Source organism: Grus americana, chromosome 2, assembly GCF_028858705.1.
Source record: "Grus americana isolate bGruAme1 chromosome 2, bGruAme1.mat, whole genome shotgun sequence".
Taxonomy (NCBI): Eukaryota; Metazoa; Chordata; class Aves; order Gruiformes; family Gruidae; genus Grus; species Grus americana.
This window is the reverse complement of record NC_072853.1, coordinates 152,753,179-152,771,453: the sequence shown is the minus strand read 5'-3', so window position 1 is coordinate 152,771,453 and position 18,275 is coordinate 152,753,179. Positions and strand designations below refer to the sequence as shown.

Below are 18,275 nucleotides of genomic sequence, written 5' to 3'. Positions count from 1 at the left end.
CTTCTCTGTCACGTATGTTCCTTTACACTTGTTATGGTAACAGGCAAGGTAACACTTGTATTGCACTGGTTTTTGTGTTGTTCTACCCTTTTCTGCTTTTCCTGGATTAGCCAGGTTGTCCAAAAATGAACCTGTCCCAAGATGTGTAGCTAAAGTGTACTTCCCTTCAATTCTCTTTGTTCCATCTCCAATTCAATTCACCTGACATAAAGAATACTCCATTTCAGCACAAATACAACTCAGTGGAAATGTCAGAAGCACGTTAACTCAAATTGTGTTTCCATTGGAACAAATGGCAAAATGGCAATGGTTTCCCAAAGCCACTAAAGACTCTAAGTCTGTCACTTCTCTTGTCCCGTCCCCCAGACTGGAAGCAGGTATCTTTAGCAAATATAACTATATTTTTGGCATTTTCTGTTCCAAATGATTAAAACACTGAACATTATTGTTCAGCATCATGATTTTCAGAATACTTCCCTCTGAACTTACCAGGCTAGGTCCAATTTAAATTATTAATACCAATGTGTATTTTTAATGATTACATGTAAATCATATTGCAAGCCTGTAAAACCAACTTGACAATCTGTGCCACTGCAACCACAGATTAAAATCTTAAATTAATTATATTGTAATTTTAAAGATGCTACTGTTGAGCATGTATCATACTTGAATTTTGCAAAACTGGTGAAGTAAATCACAAAATTTTAGTAATTCAGATCCTATTTCTGTATATAAATAGACATGTAAAATGTTTATTTAAATAAGACATGTAAAATGTATATTTAAATTTCTCAAATATTTTAACCTTTTTTTTTTCTTTTTTCTCAAATCTCTGAAACGGCAGAACAAAAGCATCAGCATTACCCGTTTCACTGGTCTCCTTTAGACTCCAATACAGTAATACAGCTACCAGGACTGTTTTTTGTTCAATTATGTGCATTTTTTTAAATGACTGAACCACAACACCTTCTAACCCTTTACATAGGATGTTACTTTCTTTTGCAAATCTTGTATACTCCAGTAAAGGAACACAATCTTGTCGAAACTGCAGTTTTCAGGTTATGAAAGCTGAATGCTTGAGAAAGCAGAGCAGAAGGCAAAAACAATTCGAATGAGTTTTGCTTCAAATATTTCATGATGAAGATGCCTTCAATGTTTTGTGATGAAGAAATGAACAAAGTATGACTTCTCATTTCACTCTAAAGAAGCTTTCTCATTTTATAATGAAAAATATTTTCAAAGTCTATTGGAAAGTCCGTATTTCTTAATGGGCTTCCATTAAGAAAAATAACAACGGGTTATTATTTTATTTCACATAAACATTTTTGTATAAACAATGTTTATTTTTTCTCCACTACTGTCTTTTTTAGAAAAAAGCCCTAAGCCTGTTATAGACTGGCTACCTAATAAAAGAACTTCTAAGAGATTTTTTTGGGGGTTTTATTCAGAAATATATATATAAAAATGTTATAACTCTCCCTATATTATTCTTATATAAAACTACAGTCTCTTGCTTCAGTCCCATTGTAATTAATAAATGTTTGTTCTGTTCTTTTGTATAATGCTAGCGAATGGATTTATGAGAGCCTGAATTTTTATTTCCAGTTGCTGGAGGTTATCATTTAGGTACCCATACAACTGAATCCCAGTGCATGTCTTGTTTCACAAAATCAACAAGTGATGTTTTTTGCATGATGATCCCATTCTCTTATAATTATTTAACTAAGATTTTTTTTTCCCCCAAAGCTACGTGTGCATGCATTGCTGTTTTCTAAAATACAATATAACTTTTGGGGCAAGTAGTTAGTACAATTTATTTCATAAGAACTGAATTGGTGGCATATTTACCATTTTCATCCTGACCACTAGCTTCTGGTGTGCCTTGTCTCTGGTCCTCCTCAGGTGCTTCGGGGTAGATAACAGCTGTATCTTCTTGTTGAAGGAATTCTTCAACATTAGGGTCATGGTTTTGTTCATTTTCTGCATCAGAATCACATTCATCTTCTTTTACTAAGAGTGAAAAACAAGATATAAGATATGAAATGAAGAGTTTGAAAAGAACATAAATGAGATCCAGTAATTCACATTTTCAAAACAGCCTCTACCCAAGGATTTCAACACTCTTTACAAATACTCGTATAGGTCAAGCCCTTTAACATGCAGGAACGTGCCAAGTTTTAAAACTGAGAACCAGTGCCATAATGACATTTAAAAATTTGACTAAAACCACAGTTTGCCTCTTCAACTCAGTGCATTTTTATCACTTTAGATTTAGCTTTTCACCTCAACTTCCCTAAAAGTCTTAAATGCGACATTAATTATGATTTAGCCCTTGTAGTTTGAAGGCCAGCTGACTGTCTCAGCTCCTACATTTGCAAAAGTAAATTTGTTGCCTTCAAGATATAATTTGTAACGTTAAGACCTGTTCATCAGCGCAAGCCCAGAATATATTTAAACTCTGAATAACAAGTTGGCTGGCTGAAATGCAGCAAACTTGAACTTTGAGTGGCTAGTTCTCTGATGGTGGAAATGAGTATCAAAAAGATTTCAGAACTAGTTAACATCCTTCAACATTTTTCAGCTTAAAGCTGAAGAAAACAATCAATTAACAATTGTATTTCAAAGTTAACAAATAATAAATTAAAAATTTTACTTAATGTTTGTACAATAAATATTTGCTACCAAGTATTTACCTAAATACGTTGCTGATAGAGTTTACTTTGACCACGCTGGAACATTCTGTGAGAGCTCTGCCTGCAGCCCACTAAACCATGACAGATCTCCTCCACTATTAATAATGTGAGCCATATTTTTAATAGGAAGGAGAAGTTTTATGATTCACCTCTCAGTATGAAGTCACATACTCAATTTACAATTTGACACAATCTTTTTATGACATGAGACAGTCTTTCTCATATATAGACTGTAATATAAAACATAATGTAGTTCTTGTTTAGGGACACCTGATCTTATAGCAACTAAAAAGAATGCATGAATCTACAGTTTTAACATATCTATGTTTAGGTTGGTTTGGTTTCTTGTTACATAAGGCTTACACCAATAATATCTACTATTTAGCGTTAAGGGTATTTAAAAATCTTTGAAAAAGCTGGATGAGCTATATGTTAATTTTTTTGATGAATAATAGAATAACAAAGCATCTGTTTTGGTTTGATTCTGAAACCAAAGATACACATTTTATTTTGCTTCCTGTATAATCAATACAGAGGAGCTGATAATAAGATATGGTATTAGCTTAAGTTTATTTTGGTATACTCATTACTAGTTTAAAACACTATCTATTGACCTGCACTTGTATTCTATAAAACTACACCTAAGATGAGTGCTATTCCTTGTTTTACTCTTCTTCCTAAAGTCATTAGGAGACACAGTGCTGCAGGGGCACCCTTGTGCAAGAGGACTGCCCTGTCTAGCCCAGACTATTGTTCCTCATCTTTTACAATTTAAGACCTCTAGTGTGGAAGAACAAAGCAGTTTATAAAGAGAGGTGGGAGAACTTCAAAGATTTCAGGAGGATATTCACCTAACCAGAATTCAATAGGACTTTATGAATAAAGGACTCAGATTAACAAAGAAATACCTGTACATCCAACTTCATCTGCCTGAGCTTCAGGCCCCAGGATTTCCTTTGTTTCTTTTCCAGCTGAAATAGTAAATTTCAAAAAAAGAAGAATGAATATTAAAAAACTCAAAAAAAACAAACAAAAAACCCAACAAAAAGCAAGCCACACAGACAACAACTTAATATGTTTGAGTAATTTCTTCAGCATTTTTTTTCCATTTCTGTATTGTTTAGAAGAACTGCATTTAAACAAAATGTTCTTTCAAAAATACAGATTCCGCATTATTTCAGCAGTGTGTAATCAGTTGAACCACGAAAATATTCCATGGTTAAAGAAATGAAACCTTAAAAGGAAGCAATACTAAACACTAACCATTATTTGAAGAAAGGTAAAAACAGGGACAGTGTGTTTCTCCAGCAAATACAGAGTCAGCTACTTAAATAACCCTCTCTACAAATGCAGCTATCTGATACACAGGATTATTGTTTCTGGAAACCAGAGTATCATAAACCAAATATGTTTACATTATTTTCTCCAATTAGCAGTTTTCGGAAATGATTGATGATTTGCTGGTAATGTCTGCGAACAGCTACCTAATGCACTCTCTGTCTTGTAAATCGTCTAGAAACCACTTATAGGCTACAATTGCTTAAACAAACAAGGATTTTAAGCACATCCTCCCCGCTTCAGTTCAACTGCACTACAAAAATGCTTCACGTATCAATCCCAATTTCCAGTAGGATATTTGCAGGTACCAGCCACCCGTAGAAGGAACGCCGTAGAGCCTTACCTGCCTCTGCAGCTCCACCAGCTCCTGCCGAGCTGCAGCGTTCAAGGATGGAAGTTTTAACTCACTACAGGTTGTTGGTTCAAATCAATGAGTGGCCCAAGTTGTTCCTAATTTACATTCGTAGCCTGGAACTGGGAAGTTCCTATTGGAAAGGCCACTGCTGCCATTTCTGTCAGTAACCGGCTTACAGCTGGAGCGTGTAGGAAAGCTACGCTGTTTTTTTCACCTTTATCAGTAGTATGCTATGATAACGTATGTGAAATTCAAGTGTTATTTCATAGTTTTATGAAGGAAACCGTAGATGCTTCAGAGCTACACTGCAGACAGAGACTCTTACATGATACAGTTAGACTACACAACTGCTATGATCTGAAACGGCAATTTATTGCTATGATCTGAAACGCTTTTATTTACCTTACTTCATCTACTTCAGTGCAGGGGAAAAAACTCCTTTGGTTTGGCTAGTCAAAACCCCGGAACTTTCCAGCTTTTTTATTACAGGAGAAGCCAATTTCTCCTTTATATGGAAGATGATAAATTCTAGGAGAACCTTAAGTTCTCAGATAAAAACAGCTTCCTCAAAGAAAAAGATTGCTAATCCTGTCTACTTTGATAAAATCCCACAGACCCAAAATATGTGGAAGCTATATCTGCAGATAGTCACAAAAAAGAAATATGCTTAAAAGGAAACAGTAACTTTTAAATATTACTTTAATTTTAATTGTCATCTATAAAAAAATCCCCAAGCAGTATGTATTTTATTGGTCAATACTGGGTTGTGAGCTAATTATATTTTTAGCTCATGATACCACAGACTTGGTTCAGAATTTGTAAGATGGATGATGGCACGCAATGCAAATTTAAATCCAAAATTTAATTTCTTAAAAACAATCATGATGCAAACCCACGATTTTTCTTTAAAAAAGCTTTGTGAGTTTTTTTTTCCATTATGAAATAGACTCTATGGAAGAGGGGGAATATCAGTAAGTTATTACTCATAGAAATTTAAATTATAGTGTCTCTAGCAAATTCCATTGGCTTCAGTACAAATAAAAGCTACGCTTCCCTAGGGAATGTCAAGGAATTTATGGCATTATAGATTAATGTCAGTGAAGTTAAAAACTCTCTCAATTCTAGTAATCATAAGCTCTGTTTGATACTGTCTCTTCCCAATATCTAAAAGTGGGGTATAAGACAGGGAAGAGCCCTTTTCCACACTGGGTGATCTTCTTTAATGCTGCAGGAATAAGTAATTTGAAAAACGTGAAGTTGTAGCGTTAGCTATGACTGGTCAGCATAGGAAGGTAGCTTTGCAGTTGTGCCCTCAGAAGCCCAATTACTATGGTGCAAACAGAGCTGCTGGGAAGCAGCAGGAAGGGATGTGATGATGGAGGAGCAGATCTTAAGACACTGACACACCAAGGAGAAATCACAGCTCTGAATTCCAGAAGACATTTGAGCTACCTGCTGAATGACTGCTTAAATGCAGGTCTCCACGAATAGCATCTAGGGCATGAATATCCATCTTGGCATTACTTCTGGACACACCACATAATTGTAAAATATGTTGTTGGACTTTTGTATCTTGTCATTGCTTATGAGCAGCTGCTTAGAGATACGGTGGGACTTCCTAGGGTTAAATGCTAATGATTTTCAGATCACAGGCAACAGTGTGTACTGGCAGTGAACATGCATGACACTATCACTCTGTCATAGCCTGACTGTAAAGATCTCTGCATGGGTAAGATAACTGATCACATTTAAACCACTAGCAAAATGGAAATTCTGGTTGTAGGTAGAAAAACAAAGTTCACTGAAATTTCCATCGCAGTCTTATCTTCAGAGAGGGGAATAAATTCCAAAGCCCATCAAAAGAGTTTCTAACTTAAAATCTTTAGAGCTAATTTTCTGCTATGCATGTAGCAAGCACTATTTACAGCTTACAGTATTGCCTGGTGTTTGCTCCTGTGAATAAAAGCTTGATCAAAAAGATGCCACACTTTCTTAGCCTTCCTCCCAAATGAAATTAATACAGAATAGTGCAGCAACCTTCCTCAGCAACCCATCCCATTGCAAGAACACAAACCATCTTACAGCACATAAACTCAACCTAAAATTTTATAAGTTAAAGAAATTTTTGAGTTCCAGGAGGAGCTTAAATATAAAACATAACTTCATTAATTTTTAAAGGTTATTTCAAGGCCTAGACAATTTTTTTTTAAATTTCCAATTTTTCAAAGCTATCTTAGTTCCAGGTCCGAGATCTCTAGATTTCCTATATATTTATAATACATAAAAATACTTTTTAAAAGTATATTAAAATAATAAGTCATTAGGTTTAACCTTTGCTTTTTAATTGTAGCATAGTTTTTACTTTAAGCTAAAGCAAAAAAAAAAAATCACATTACAGAATCATTGCACACATGAATGCTGGCACGCTGCCAACAACTTGTGCAGGATACACGTGGTTCACTTTTTCAAACCCATATGACTGTTTCAGTTAAACCTCTTGAGATACACACCTTATATTTAAAACACCTGTTCCGAAGGTCTTTTAGAAATTCAGTTAGAATGACTGGAAACGGAAGGAAACTAATCTGATAAAGAAATGTTACGTGTGTTGTTTCTATTCTGGGGCATTTGTGAACAGAATAAATATGTAAAAAACTCATTCTGTCAAGTTCAACTAAACCTAGGAACTTTCAGTACTCCTTTACTGATGAAACACAACTTACTAAAATTGCTGCAGTGTAGGTTTTCTAAAAATAATCACCAGTCCTGAAGATGGTATTGGTGTTGCATGGACACCTACCATAGTACCTTTCCCTGTATGAGAGAGATCATGTATTCAAAACCCCCCTCTTCAGATTCCTAATGTGCAACTAAGACTGATGATACGATTATCAGCTCATACCTTTCCTTTTAGGAAAGCTGTAGAAAAGTGAATAGTACTTTACCATAGCAAATCAAAGCTCCATAAAACCTAACATAATCTTCATTTTTCTCATGCAGTCATCACCAGAAATTAAAACAATTTATTTTAAAAACCCCTTACTATCAAATAAAAATCCCTCTCAGACTGCTACAAAAGAAGCTTTGTAATATGTAATTTTTATGAAAAAAATTTACGGTGATTTGAGCAAGCCTGCATGGGCAATTGTTTAATCTTTTGTCTGTCTAAATACCGATGAAAGCCTGTCTTCATCAGCAATGACCAAGGCAGAGAAAACATTGCCTACACTGTGACTCTACAATCACAGTAGAATTTGGTTCAAATGCTTCATTTTGGCAAAGAAACTTTAAAAGGTTAAAAATGGTGCATTTGAAATAATGAGTCAAAGAAGATGCCATCGCATATCTGGAGCTCTGAAAAACCCCAGAAGGTTGTCTGAGGCAAGACGCTGTGTCCTGACTACCTGTAGGTACACCTCCAGGAAACGTTCAGCCCAAAGGGTCTTGACCCAGCACCTCTGCAAGCCAGTGCTGCTCTTCTCTCCGTATTTCAGGTTTCCTACACCTGTGCTTGAAGGATTCAAGGAACAGTCTACGCACAGCCCATTTTTATGTAACTGCAATTCCTGATAGATATAGCCTGCAGTAGAGCAAAGATATTATGGGAGAACTAAGAAAATCACCTACCTAATACTTTAGCTCCAAAATACTCACTTCCCTGCACAGCATACCTTGGCAATAACAGCTATGTAAAAAAAGGCTGAGTTGATGCTATTCTTTGAACCCTCAGCTGCTCTCTCTCAGCTGGATTGCAGTTAGGGACCATATGACTGCTTTCTGCTTATTTAGATGTGAGGTCATGCAATTTGTCTTAAACCACCAGTTTTAACAAGGTGGATGCTAAAGAATTGCGGCTGGAGTTCAGACAGAAACAGGGATATGCCGGGAAATATTCTGTATCTTTCAGGGGATTAAGGCCAAATTCTGCAATAAATTCCACTAATTTATGCATTTATCTCAATTTGGCTCAAATGTAAGCATGCTGTGTGATATTATGAAACCCAGTATCTGATTCCACAGTAAAAAAGGCCCATTTCCTGACTGCTTCAAATTTTCAGCTTCTAAAGCTGCTGCATAATATGTAGAACATTTACCTCCTTCCAGTGTTTTCAAAATACAGATTCATTATGGGTAAGATAGTTAATTCTAAAACTAATAATCTAAAAATTATTTTTTCTGGCTATATTTTACAAGGAAAAAGGCACAAGCAGCTTACAGGCAGAAATTTATGTCTGAGTATTATTTTGTTTCATGTTTTGGCTTACAGCTTACTCCCCAAGCTGAGCAAACCCTGAAGCTTCCCGGGACCTATGGCAGAGACCCGCCACGCAAAAAGACTTGGAAAGACTAAAAGCAAGTAACTAGTGTCTGATCCCCCTAGAGAATGTTGCGTCCACAGATTTGAATCTCCTGTTTAACAATGCAAATGGAATGAATGCACCTCCAAATCTGCCTCAAATATTAAATAAAGAACATAAAATATATTACATTAGAAAACCTCTTTTTTGAACGTGAATATTACGTGTTATTTCAGTAACAAAGTGACAAAAAAAAGTTCTATTGAGTCTTCATTTTAGAAACTTTTCTCTACATAGCATCACCAGTGAAAATGAACATACCTTCATCTTCCCAGCAACTGTTTGTACTTCCTTCTCTTTCACTGTTTTCTGGTAATACTGTATGGTCTGTTGGCAAGTCATCTTCTGGCACGCTAGCATCACAGTCTGCTGCATCAGTTACACTTTCTTCTTCCACTATATGCAATTTATCTTCATCATCTGAATCTGAGTTTGCTTCTACCACGTTGTTATAATTGGTGACTGCGGACAGACAAAAAGCAAAATACCGATCAATATACACTTAATTTACAGCACAGAGGTCCACAGCTTCCAGTACTGTGGCCAGATGCTATATCTGGGGCATCTCTACGGAGTCGCATTATTATTTCTTCATTCCACATGGGGATGGCAGTGGCTTGTGAGCGACTTGGATGTAACGGCGGCACACAAGGAGACATCTGACAGCTGCTGAGCTTCCACCACTGCTAGCAACCACGATACCTCTCACTTCTGCACACCCAGCGTAAGGCTGCACAAGGAAAGGCAGCGGACAACTAACTCCAGAGCTGTCTTCTGGACCACACTGAAAGTTCCAATTTGGATACCAGCATTATTGTACGCTTCCTTTAAGAATATTATGGCCTGCTCAATAGTCTGTGAAACAATACTGATAAACAACATTTTGTTACGGACGGACGTGCATCATGAGGATAGGTTGTATGTATATGGCAACCAGTGGGGTGCAGCAGGACAAAACTGCAGGGAAACAACCGGCACTGAAGACCAAGTGTTCCCAGGCTGAGCACACTCCAGAGAGGGAAGCTCAGTCACTCTTTTCCAGTCCCACGGAACAAGCCCTTGTGTGCAGTTATGGATGCCAGTTGTGCTCACCCAGTCCATCCTCTCACTGGCTTTTCGTGTAAGCGATGCCACCCCCACACTCCGGGTATGTGACCCAAGGAGCAATAAATAGCAATGAATGGGAACAATAAGGAGATTTGATTCAGAAAAGCTGAAGTGCTCCTGATCCAACCTAAAATGCACTTGTAGTTACAACCAAAGATCACACTAAAGACTCGGTAGGATGAATGTGAAAGGAAAAAATCTCAGAGGTGACTTAGAAAGGAAATCTCGCATAACATTTTCCCGAATTACCATGAAAAGGCAGTAACTCTGCTTTTTCAGCCTGGAGAATATATTGTGAGAATCTTGTGGACAAAGGATTACATGATGCTACATACGTTTCTGTCATATGGGAGCAGATTATTAATAAAATAGTCTTAATTTGTAAGCACAAAAGATCAGTTACGTTCATTTCAATTTAACTGTAAGGATTATATATTAAGAAAAAAATACTTTCACAAGCTGTTGAAATGTTTTGTTACTCACATTGAAGTTAAACGATTGAACATTTATATCTATATGTGTATTACTTCTTCACCATCAAGTTTAAACTTCTTACTGAAATGCTTCAAAATACAATTTAAGAAAGAGAATAAATTTATCGATGAGTAAACTAACAAGATTTGTCATGGCCACAGTACTCCTTCAGTGGTTATCAGAATTATACCTGGGAGGCACATAATGATGCTACTGTATGATACCTGCATCCTGTCACTGTTAGCACACGAGAAGTCAAACTGATTCTTTCATGTGAAATCTTGCCTATTAAGGTAGATAAATAGCAAACTAGACTCCTGCTCCTCTGAAGGTTGCTTCTTTTTTTGAAGTAGATATTCTAGTCATTTAAAAATGCATTTAAGCAGGGAAAGTGAGTAACATTATGAATTTACAAGCTACTATCTCATTTCCTCCCAATTCAGGAGAAAAATGTCTCATCTAAACCATGCAGAAGCATGACAAAAGAGTTTTCTGAATTTAAAACAATCACTCCATGTTTCCATATTTTATACACATAGCGTTGTTTGAAAAATGTAGTACTCCCTACTACTCATGGTATCAACATCTTTTAAGACAAGAAATTTAGGCAAATTGCCTAAAAACTACTATCTGGTCCATTTAAATTGATAAATTGATATTCACTTTATATTCTGTAACTGATTTTGCAAAGTAAAATAGGTACTGTAAGGGATGCTGTAACACTGTGTGAAAGAGAAGGCACACACATACTCCCTCACCAAAGCAAAAATTTATGAATTTATTTGCCTGAGCAATGGTAAATGCACCTTTAAAAATGTTTAAGAATAAACACTAAACAGGAAGAAGTGAAAAAAATATTTTAGCCTGTTATCTTAGTTGGGTTTTACTGTGATGCTTAGATGCAGAGGATTATTAATATAAACCACCAATGTATTTACCTTGGCCACACGCAAAGGAGATCAATAAGAGCAGGGATCACAGTTTAATTGCAATATATAAAGGCATTTGTTCAGATTTCAGTAACTTAGATAATTAATACTTGATTTTTTTAAAATTAGTTTCCTGTTTAGTTTGGAAAATTAAGTGGAATGTCTTATATTAGATTTAGAGGGTTTTTTAATGGAAAATGAAAAAATAATCAGAAAGTTTGTCCTGAAGAATTACACTTACAGTGAAAACCTGTCTCTTCTCTTTCTCCTCATACCTTTTTTTTAATTTTAAATATAATCTACTCATTCAGGCTCTATTCTTTTGGTATATTCTCACTACACTGACTCATATGCTAACTCAGCAAAATTTAAAAACTTCTTGCCCTCCATAAAAAGCAAGGAACAAATGGTCTTTGGGATTTTGCTTCCTTCCACTGAAGATCAGTTGTCAACAAGGCAAGACAATAAAATCAGCAAGTAATCCGGCTCTAACATTCCCATTTTCCTCTTACAGAGAGCTTTGGATAACCAGGGGGAAATAAACTGCCAAACCTGCATGTAAAAGGGCTCGGCACCTTTGGGATGGCCAGGCATCCCACACTCCAAACGCAGCACAAAGTCGAGCACTTAAAATGATGGAAATGTCCATATACCTATACGCAAGTCAAGCTAAATGATTACATGCTATTTTCCCTCTACAGGATCCTTACTTCACCTAGTGCAGCGATGGCAAATATGCAGGGAACGCTCAGTTTTATGGAGTGAAGTGAGTATTTGTAGGATTGTGTCTCATTTTAACAGACTGCAAAGTGATTACACGTTTTTTTTATCCCCATCAGCCAGCAGTGTTCCCAAAGCCTCATTTACAGGATGTTAGCCAAAATGGGATTCCTCATTATATATCATATGTAAGATATTACACATCATATACATTTATATACAATATATAACTATATATTATGAAATTATATGATCATATATATTGCATATAATTTCCCTACATGGCATTCAGCAGGAATGCTTCAAAAAATAGAATTAACTGTAGTAGGAAGGTGGTATCTCCATTTTACAGAGAAGAAACTGGCTACTTAAAAACCAGAAGATTCTTTCAGCAATGCTGCCATCGCCACGTCAGTGTAAGGCATTTCGGGCCTTACTTTTCAGAGGACTTTGCATTTTTGCAGCATTTTATACATTCAAAGCACACTTGCGTCCATTCCAAATGCAGCTGTGCTCAGAGCCCAGGTACCTCAGCCTGCGTGGCACAGCAACTCAAAACACAGAGATTACCTCCAAAATAAGTGACCTTCCAGAATCACATAAAAACTCCTTGAAAGAGAGAGAATAAAATCCAGTCTTTCAGTGGAGCTTTCAAATGCCTCAGAGAGCACGCTTTCGATTCCTGCAGCCCTCTACTTAAATTACTACGCTTCCCAGCAATTAAGGCAAGGGTTCTGGAGACAACAGCTTCCTTTAATAAACATCCCTGATTCATTCTCCAGGCACCATTCCTCCCGTGAAAAAATTATGTGATCACATAATTAAAGATCTTATCATTATGCATACATGCAAGGGACAAATTAAAACAGTTTGAACAATCTTCATTCTGACATTTCCCAACTTTTTTTGAATGCTCGTCTTTCAAAGACAAGTGTTTGATTTCAAAGAATGTATTAATATTTTTTAATAGAAACGATGGTTAAAAACAATCAAACACTGTGATTTACTGTATTTTTAGCTAATTAAAATTAAAATCTCATTACATGGTACCATACTGATGCCTGCATGGCTGAAAAGCTTAGCTTTAGCAATGCAGATCTGCTGCTGATGTCCTACGAGACTAAGGGGTGATAGTAGCACGCTGCTGTCTTCTTTTGCTTCAGACGTGTTTTGGCTACGCGTTTCACAGCTCTTTGAAGATATCAGAGAAAACCTGGAACTATGGCACCCAGCATCCAACTCCAGGGGTAATTCTCCTCCTCCTCTCCCTTGTCCAGGTCAATCCTAGAGCAAAATTTAAACTGCCCTATCTGCACATCACTTTGGGTGTTTTCTCCTCTTGTCCTTGATGTCCTCAGTATAACCACCACTAAAAGAAGAGGATAACAAGCTCACAAGCCTCACTTGATGCCTGGCACCACAGCAACTGCTGAAGTTTGGAGGAATACGTTTAATTAAACCTTTTTGGATAGAGATTGAAATATACTCAATACAAAAGCAATATGCAGAGACTACTGCTTACAACCTCTGAAAGAAATTCAATGGAATATACATAAATGATGACTTCAAGGGGCTTCTAATTTGGCCAAACATTCCATGCAGAACATAAAATACACATGTAAAACCTCACTCACAAGAACAGTTACAGCTTTTCAATGAAGTAACTACAACTATTTCAAACTTCAGTAACATTTACTTGTAGTTAGTATCATTTACACGTTGCAACTACCTAAACAAAATAATTCCGCCTGGATCACAGAAAACTGGTAGAAACAGCAATCAACATCTCTGTGATGAGACATTGCTCCATGAAAAGCAAGGATGGCCAGAGAGGTTACGTCCCCCTTGGCCACCACCGCTCCAGGGACGGCCAGCCGCAGCAGACCACTGAAGGGGATCTTATCCTCAACTGTAACAGCTAAACCTGACTCAGATCATGAACCATGGCTGTAAGCCTCTGAAAACAGGTCACCAGGCAAGCACATATGATGTATAACAGACATACGAGCCTATTTTGTCCACCTTATAGTGTATATAACCTTATCACAAAAACATACATTATTAAACAGTTTATTAATTTCAGCTTTACTTTCACAGATAAATAGAAAAGAAGGACTCATTTTCAACATATGTATTACAAATAACACTGAAGACTATTTATTCAATAAATTTTTATATCATTACTACATATCTTCTGAAATAAAGATGAAATAGTCATTAAAAAACAATACATGAAAAATACATCTGATGAAACATAATTACTTCTTTTCCTGTTGATCATTTTCTTGCCACATTATCCTGATTCTTAAAGAATAAACGAGTATCTGTAGTTGAAGCTTTCATTGCTCGAAGAGTAAATGACTGCAAAATGAATTGCAGAAAATGAGCTTTGCTTTCTGGATTTTTACAGTCCTAAATGCAGAGAAGATGTATGATGTTGCACAATTCTAATTAAAACAGAAATATGTTCAAATAGAATTAGCAATTAAGGAGCTAAAACAGAGAAATATATCATTTTGCTGGTTGAATACAGCTAGGAAACCACGATACCTATGTCTAGTCAAATTCAAACATGATGTTTAAAAGGAAAAGAATATTTCTCTGATTTAAAACTAATGAAGCCAGGAAATTTAAGGTGAACACAAATATCACAGTGATGAAAGACTATAGGACTCACTGTTTCCATAGCATATACTATAATGGGAGAGTCCCCAAGAAGGTGAGTGCCCTGGGTGGAAACAGAAGGAAAGCTTCTCACAAAGCTGGCAGCAGGTACCCGGTCACCGCTTCCCCATCCAGATCTGCCCTCAGAATCATTAGACGACATTCCCAACATGAAGAATGACCCAATCAAGGTCATATCACTCAAATATTGATAGGAATTTACTTGTCTCAACAAGAAAAAAAAGTATGTAGTGGAATACGTATTGCAACAATTTGAGATCAGGTGGCAACAGCAGAGAACTGCACTGAAAAGAGGACAGGCTTCAACAGAACTAACCTGCAATCTCTGCTATGTAGTACCAGGATCTGGAAGCATACAGAGGAAAGGATGCTTTGAACCTGGTCTGTTACAATCTTTTCTTCAATACTTGCCAGTGATCACAGTCTTTGATGTAGAGTCTGGTCCAACATTCTTACTACCTGTCTCTTTTATACCTTTCCATACATAATCCAAAATCCTACCTACTTCCATTGAAAAAATAAACTTTTAGGAATTTGTGAGTTAACACAAACGCCCTTGAATTTTTTAAGATGTTGGACACATGTAACCAACACCTTTGAGTTGTGTGTGGGCTCAGTATCTCAACACTGAAAAAGGTGGAGATCTAGGACAGGTGTGAGGGATTCTGATCTTTTAGAAATCCTACTTCTAAAAGCTCTTCCAAGTTCTAATAAAAAAATTCAAAAAGCTTATTCATGAATGCTGTTAGAAAAGAAACCTTTGATTCTACAAACTGGAACAACTCCTGTGCTCTATGAAGTGCATTCTTGGTTCATGGATTTCTGCTCTGACAGCCTACAATCATCTCTTGGAAACCATGTACTCTCCATCAGCTCAACTAAAAATCTGCATGTATATATTATTTTGCTCTAGTCTTAAAAATATTTTAAGCAAAATATATTGCAAAGGCTGATATTTTAGCATTCAGTATTTTATATTTAGATTTTAGGATATACTATTAATTTTGTTACTACTCCTGAATGAAATGCCATACTTCTGCCTCTCCACTGATAAGCTGCACGGTATCTTTAGTAAAGTTAGACTTTTATGTTCTTTTAATATTTTTCCTCTCAGTTTAATACTTACACTTGAAATTACTAAGTACCTTCCATGCAATAATATATACAGAACCGTGTTACCATCTGAAATAGAAACACAAGGAAGAGCTTAAGAAAAGGGAAGGCATATGTTAAATCATACCTAATAGCCTCATTTTCTGTGAATTTGGTTACTTTCAACAAAATTTTGGCATCCACATTATTCTGCAGCAAGCAGTTTCACAGCTCTCTGCTGTGGGAAGAATAAGTTTCTTCTGTTGATTTTGAACCTGCTCTGCACTAGATTCAGTGGGTTTCCCCTAAATCTGCCCCACTTGTGTCCTCCATGCTGTTCAGGATTTCATATGCGTCATTACCCCTTCCGATGTGAAGAATCCTTCTCCGCTTGTTACTCATACAGAAGTTGTTCCACTGATCATTTCTGCTGCACCTCTCTGGACCTTCCGTGCTGCTGCATCACTGTGTTTACACAGAGATGACAAACTAGAACTGCACAGAGAATTCCGGATGCACATGCATCATGGATTGGAACAGCATCATAACAACGTGCTGTTTTCTTCTCTATCCCTTTTCTAATAATGCAAGTCATATTCTAGGACTTTTCTTGACCGCTGCAAGTAATTAAACTGACACTGCTACAGGTTTATTTTCTATAACCCCAGAAGTGCTGTTCCCTGAATGGTAACAATCAGCTCAGAACCCATCATGGGACCCTACTCCTCCCTCCACATACATTACTTTACTTTTATCTACCTTACTGCTGCTTGGCTATTTGAAAACACCGTCACTATTTTCCAAACAAGTACAAGCAACCCTTAATGAAAATATTTGCTGCTTCTTAATCACATCACAGCCTCCATCAGGCAGCAGGGTGAATTCCCAAAGTGGAAGCAGCAGAACAGATTACATCAGGCAGCTTGTTGAACTCTGTAAAAATAAGCTACAATGAGATCTTGTTATGTAGAAAGTGTGAGGAAACTGTATTATACTCTTAATTACATCAATTAAGGACAAAAAAGAAACAACCCTGCCAGAGATTAGTTTCTGAAATAATAAATTTTAAATTTCATTTAAGAACATACTTATAATTTTCAGAAAAGTCGTTCTGCTTTTAAGAACAGCATATGTGGTATAACTGAATAGAACTATATTTTATATATAAAACTTTGAGTCACTGTTTATTTAGACATATACATATGTGAGCATGCTCATATAGGAAAAGGGGAACTGCATTCAGTCCTTCCTCTGCCTGAAGGGATCAAACTTACATCTCCCACGTGTGTTTACATAAATATATGAATAGTTGTAACAATGTAAGTCTAAATATTTACATGTACCAAACACATTCCTGATAATTTTGTTTAACTAATAAAAATCTCTTTCAAAATGTTTTTACACCTCTTAACTGAATACTAATGTCCAGTCAAATGCAGCTTGAAACACATTCTGACTGAATATTCCGACACAACATCAAACATAAAATTCAAGAATCTTAATATGCACTAAGGTATATAAATCATCTCAATACACACGTACTAGATTATTTGGTCTTCCGGTCAACTCAAAGAAATTTTGAGTTTAAAATAAATGCTTTGCAAGCAGACTGCATGCTAAAATGTGCTCTAAATGCTGCACCAAAAGTGAGAGTGAATGTTTGGCTCAGCTTACGCAACACACATTAAAATCAATGGTGTAAATACAAATTTTCTGCTTGTCAATTTTAAATCATTGTTTTAAAATCAATCAGTATTTGACATTAAAAAACAAACTGACCCTCAATGTTTAATTTTTCTATTGATATGGCAAAGTCTGGAGCAAAGCCTGATGATCTCAGTCAGGACCAGTTCCCCAGCATTGGGCTAACGGCCACAGCTCTGGCACGAGACTCTGAGATGACATAAGTGATACTTGGAGTGAATCTGGCAAATATTCCAGCCTCGGCGATTAAAATTTTTGCTGCTTGCCTTTGTTCATCTGATCGTTAGTTTGATTTAGGGTTCACCTAGTCCCACATGCACAATTACATTGGAACAGGACAGTTTGGTTTAGAGATGCAGAAGCAGCTCGAGGCTTTCCAGCGGGGCAGACACGGCGGAGTTTCTGCCACCAAGGCGAAAAAAGGCAGATGAGAGAGCCAGGCTGCCGCCGCTGCCACCTCCTCCCATGGCTCTGGCGAGAGCAGCTGGGGAATCTCTGCTTCTTCGGCTGCTCCTGGCAGGCGGCTGCTTTGCCTATGACTAACATGAGTTCTGGGCAGGAGAATATGTGTATTCCCTCCATCCCATCCAAACTATTCAAACTACATACCTAAGACATTAGATTTTACTTCTGTATCATTTTTGGGATGCTGAGCCCAACAAAGAGTCAGGAGAGGGATCAAAAACAAGCCCATTGATTGTAAAGAATTTGTAAGAATTGCCGGTTCTGACTGCAAGGACAGCAAGCTTCTACCCACACGGGCAGGCAGGGTGGTGGAAAAGAAACAGAAATACATGGTGAAACTGCTGACACTGAGAAC

General features: G+C 36.8%; 1 protein-coding gene across 3 annotated transcripts in view; it reads right to left on the bottom strand.

Moving 5' to 3' along the window:
• The window catches only part of ZEB1 (zinc finger E-box binding homeobox 1), a 122,263-nt gene that overhangs the window by 15,047 nt on the left and 88,941 nt on the right, over positions 1-18,275 (bottom strand). For all 3 annotated transcript variants that reach the window (XM_054814338.1, XM_054814340.1, XM_054814339.1), the window contains exons 2-4: positions 9,006-9,206; positions 3,602-3,664; positions 1,849-2,010 (exon numbers count right to left, since the gene is read on the bottom strand). In XM_054814338.1, coding sequence (XP_054670313.1) covers positions 1,849-2,010; positions 3,602-3,664; positions 9,006-9,206 — 426 coding nt within the window. The remainder of the gene's footprint in view (positions 1-1,848; positions 2,011-3,601; positions 3,665-9,005; positions 9,207-18,275) is intronic.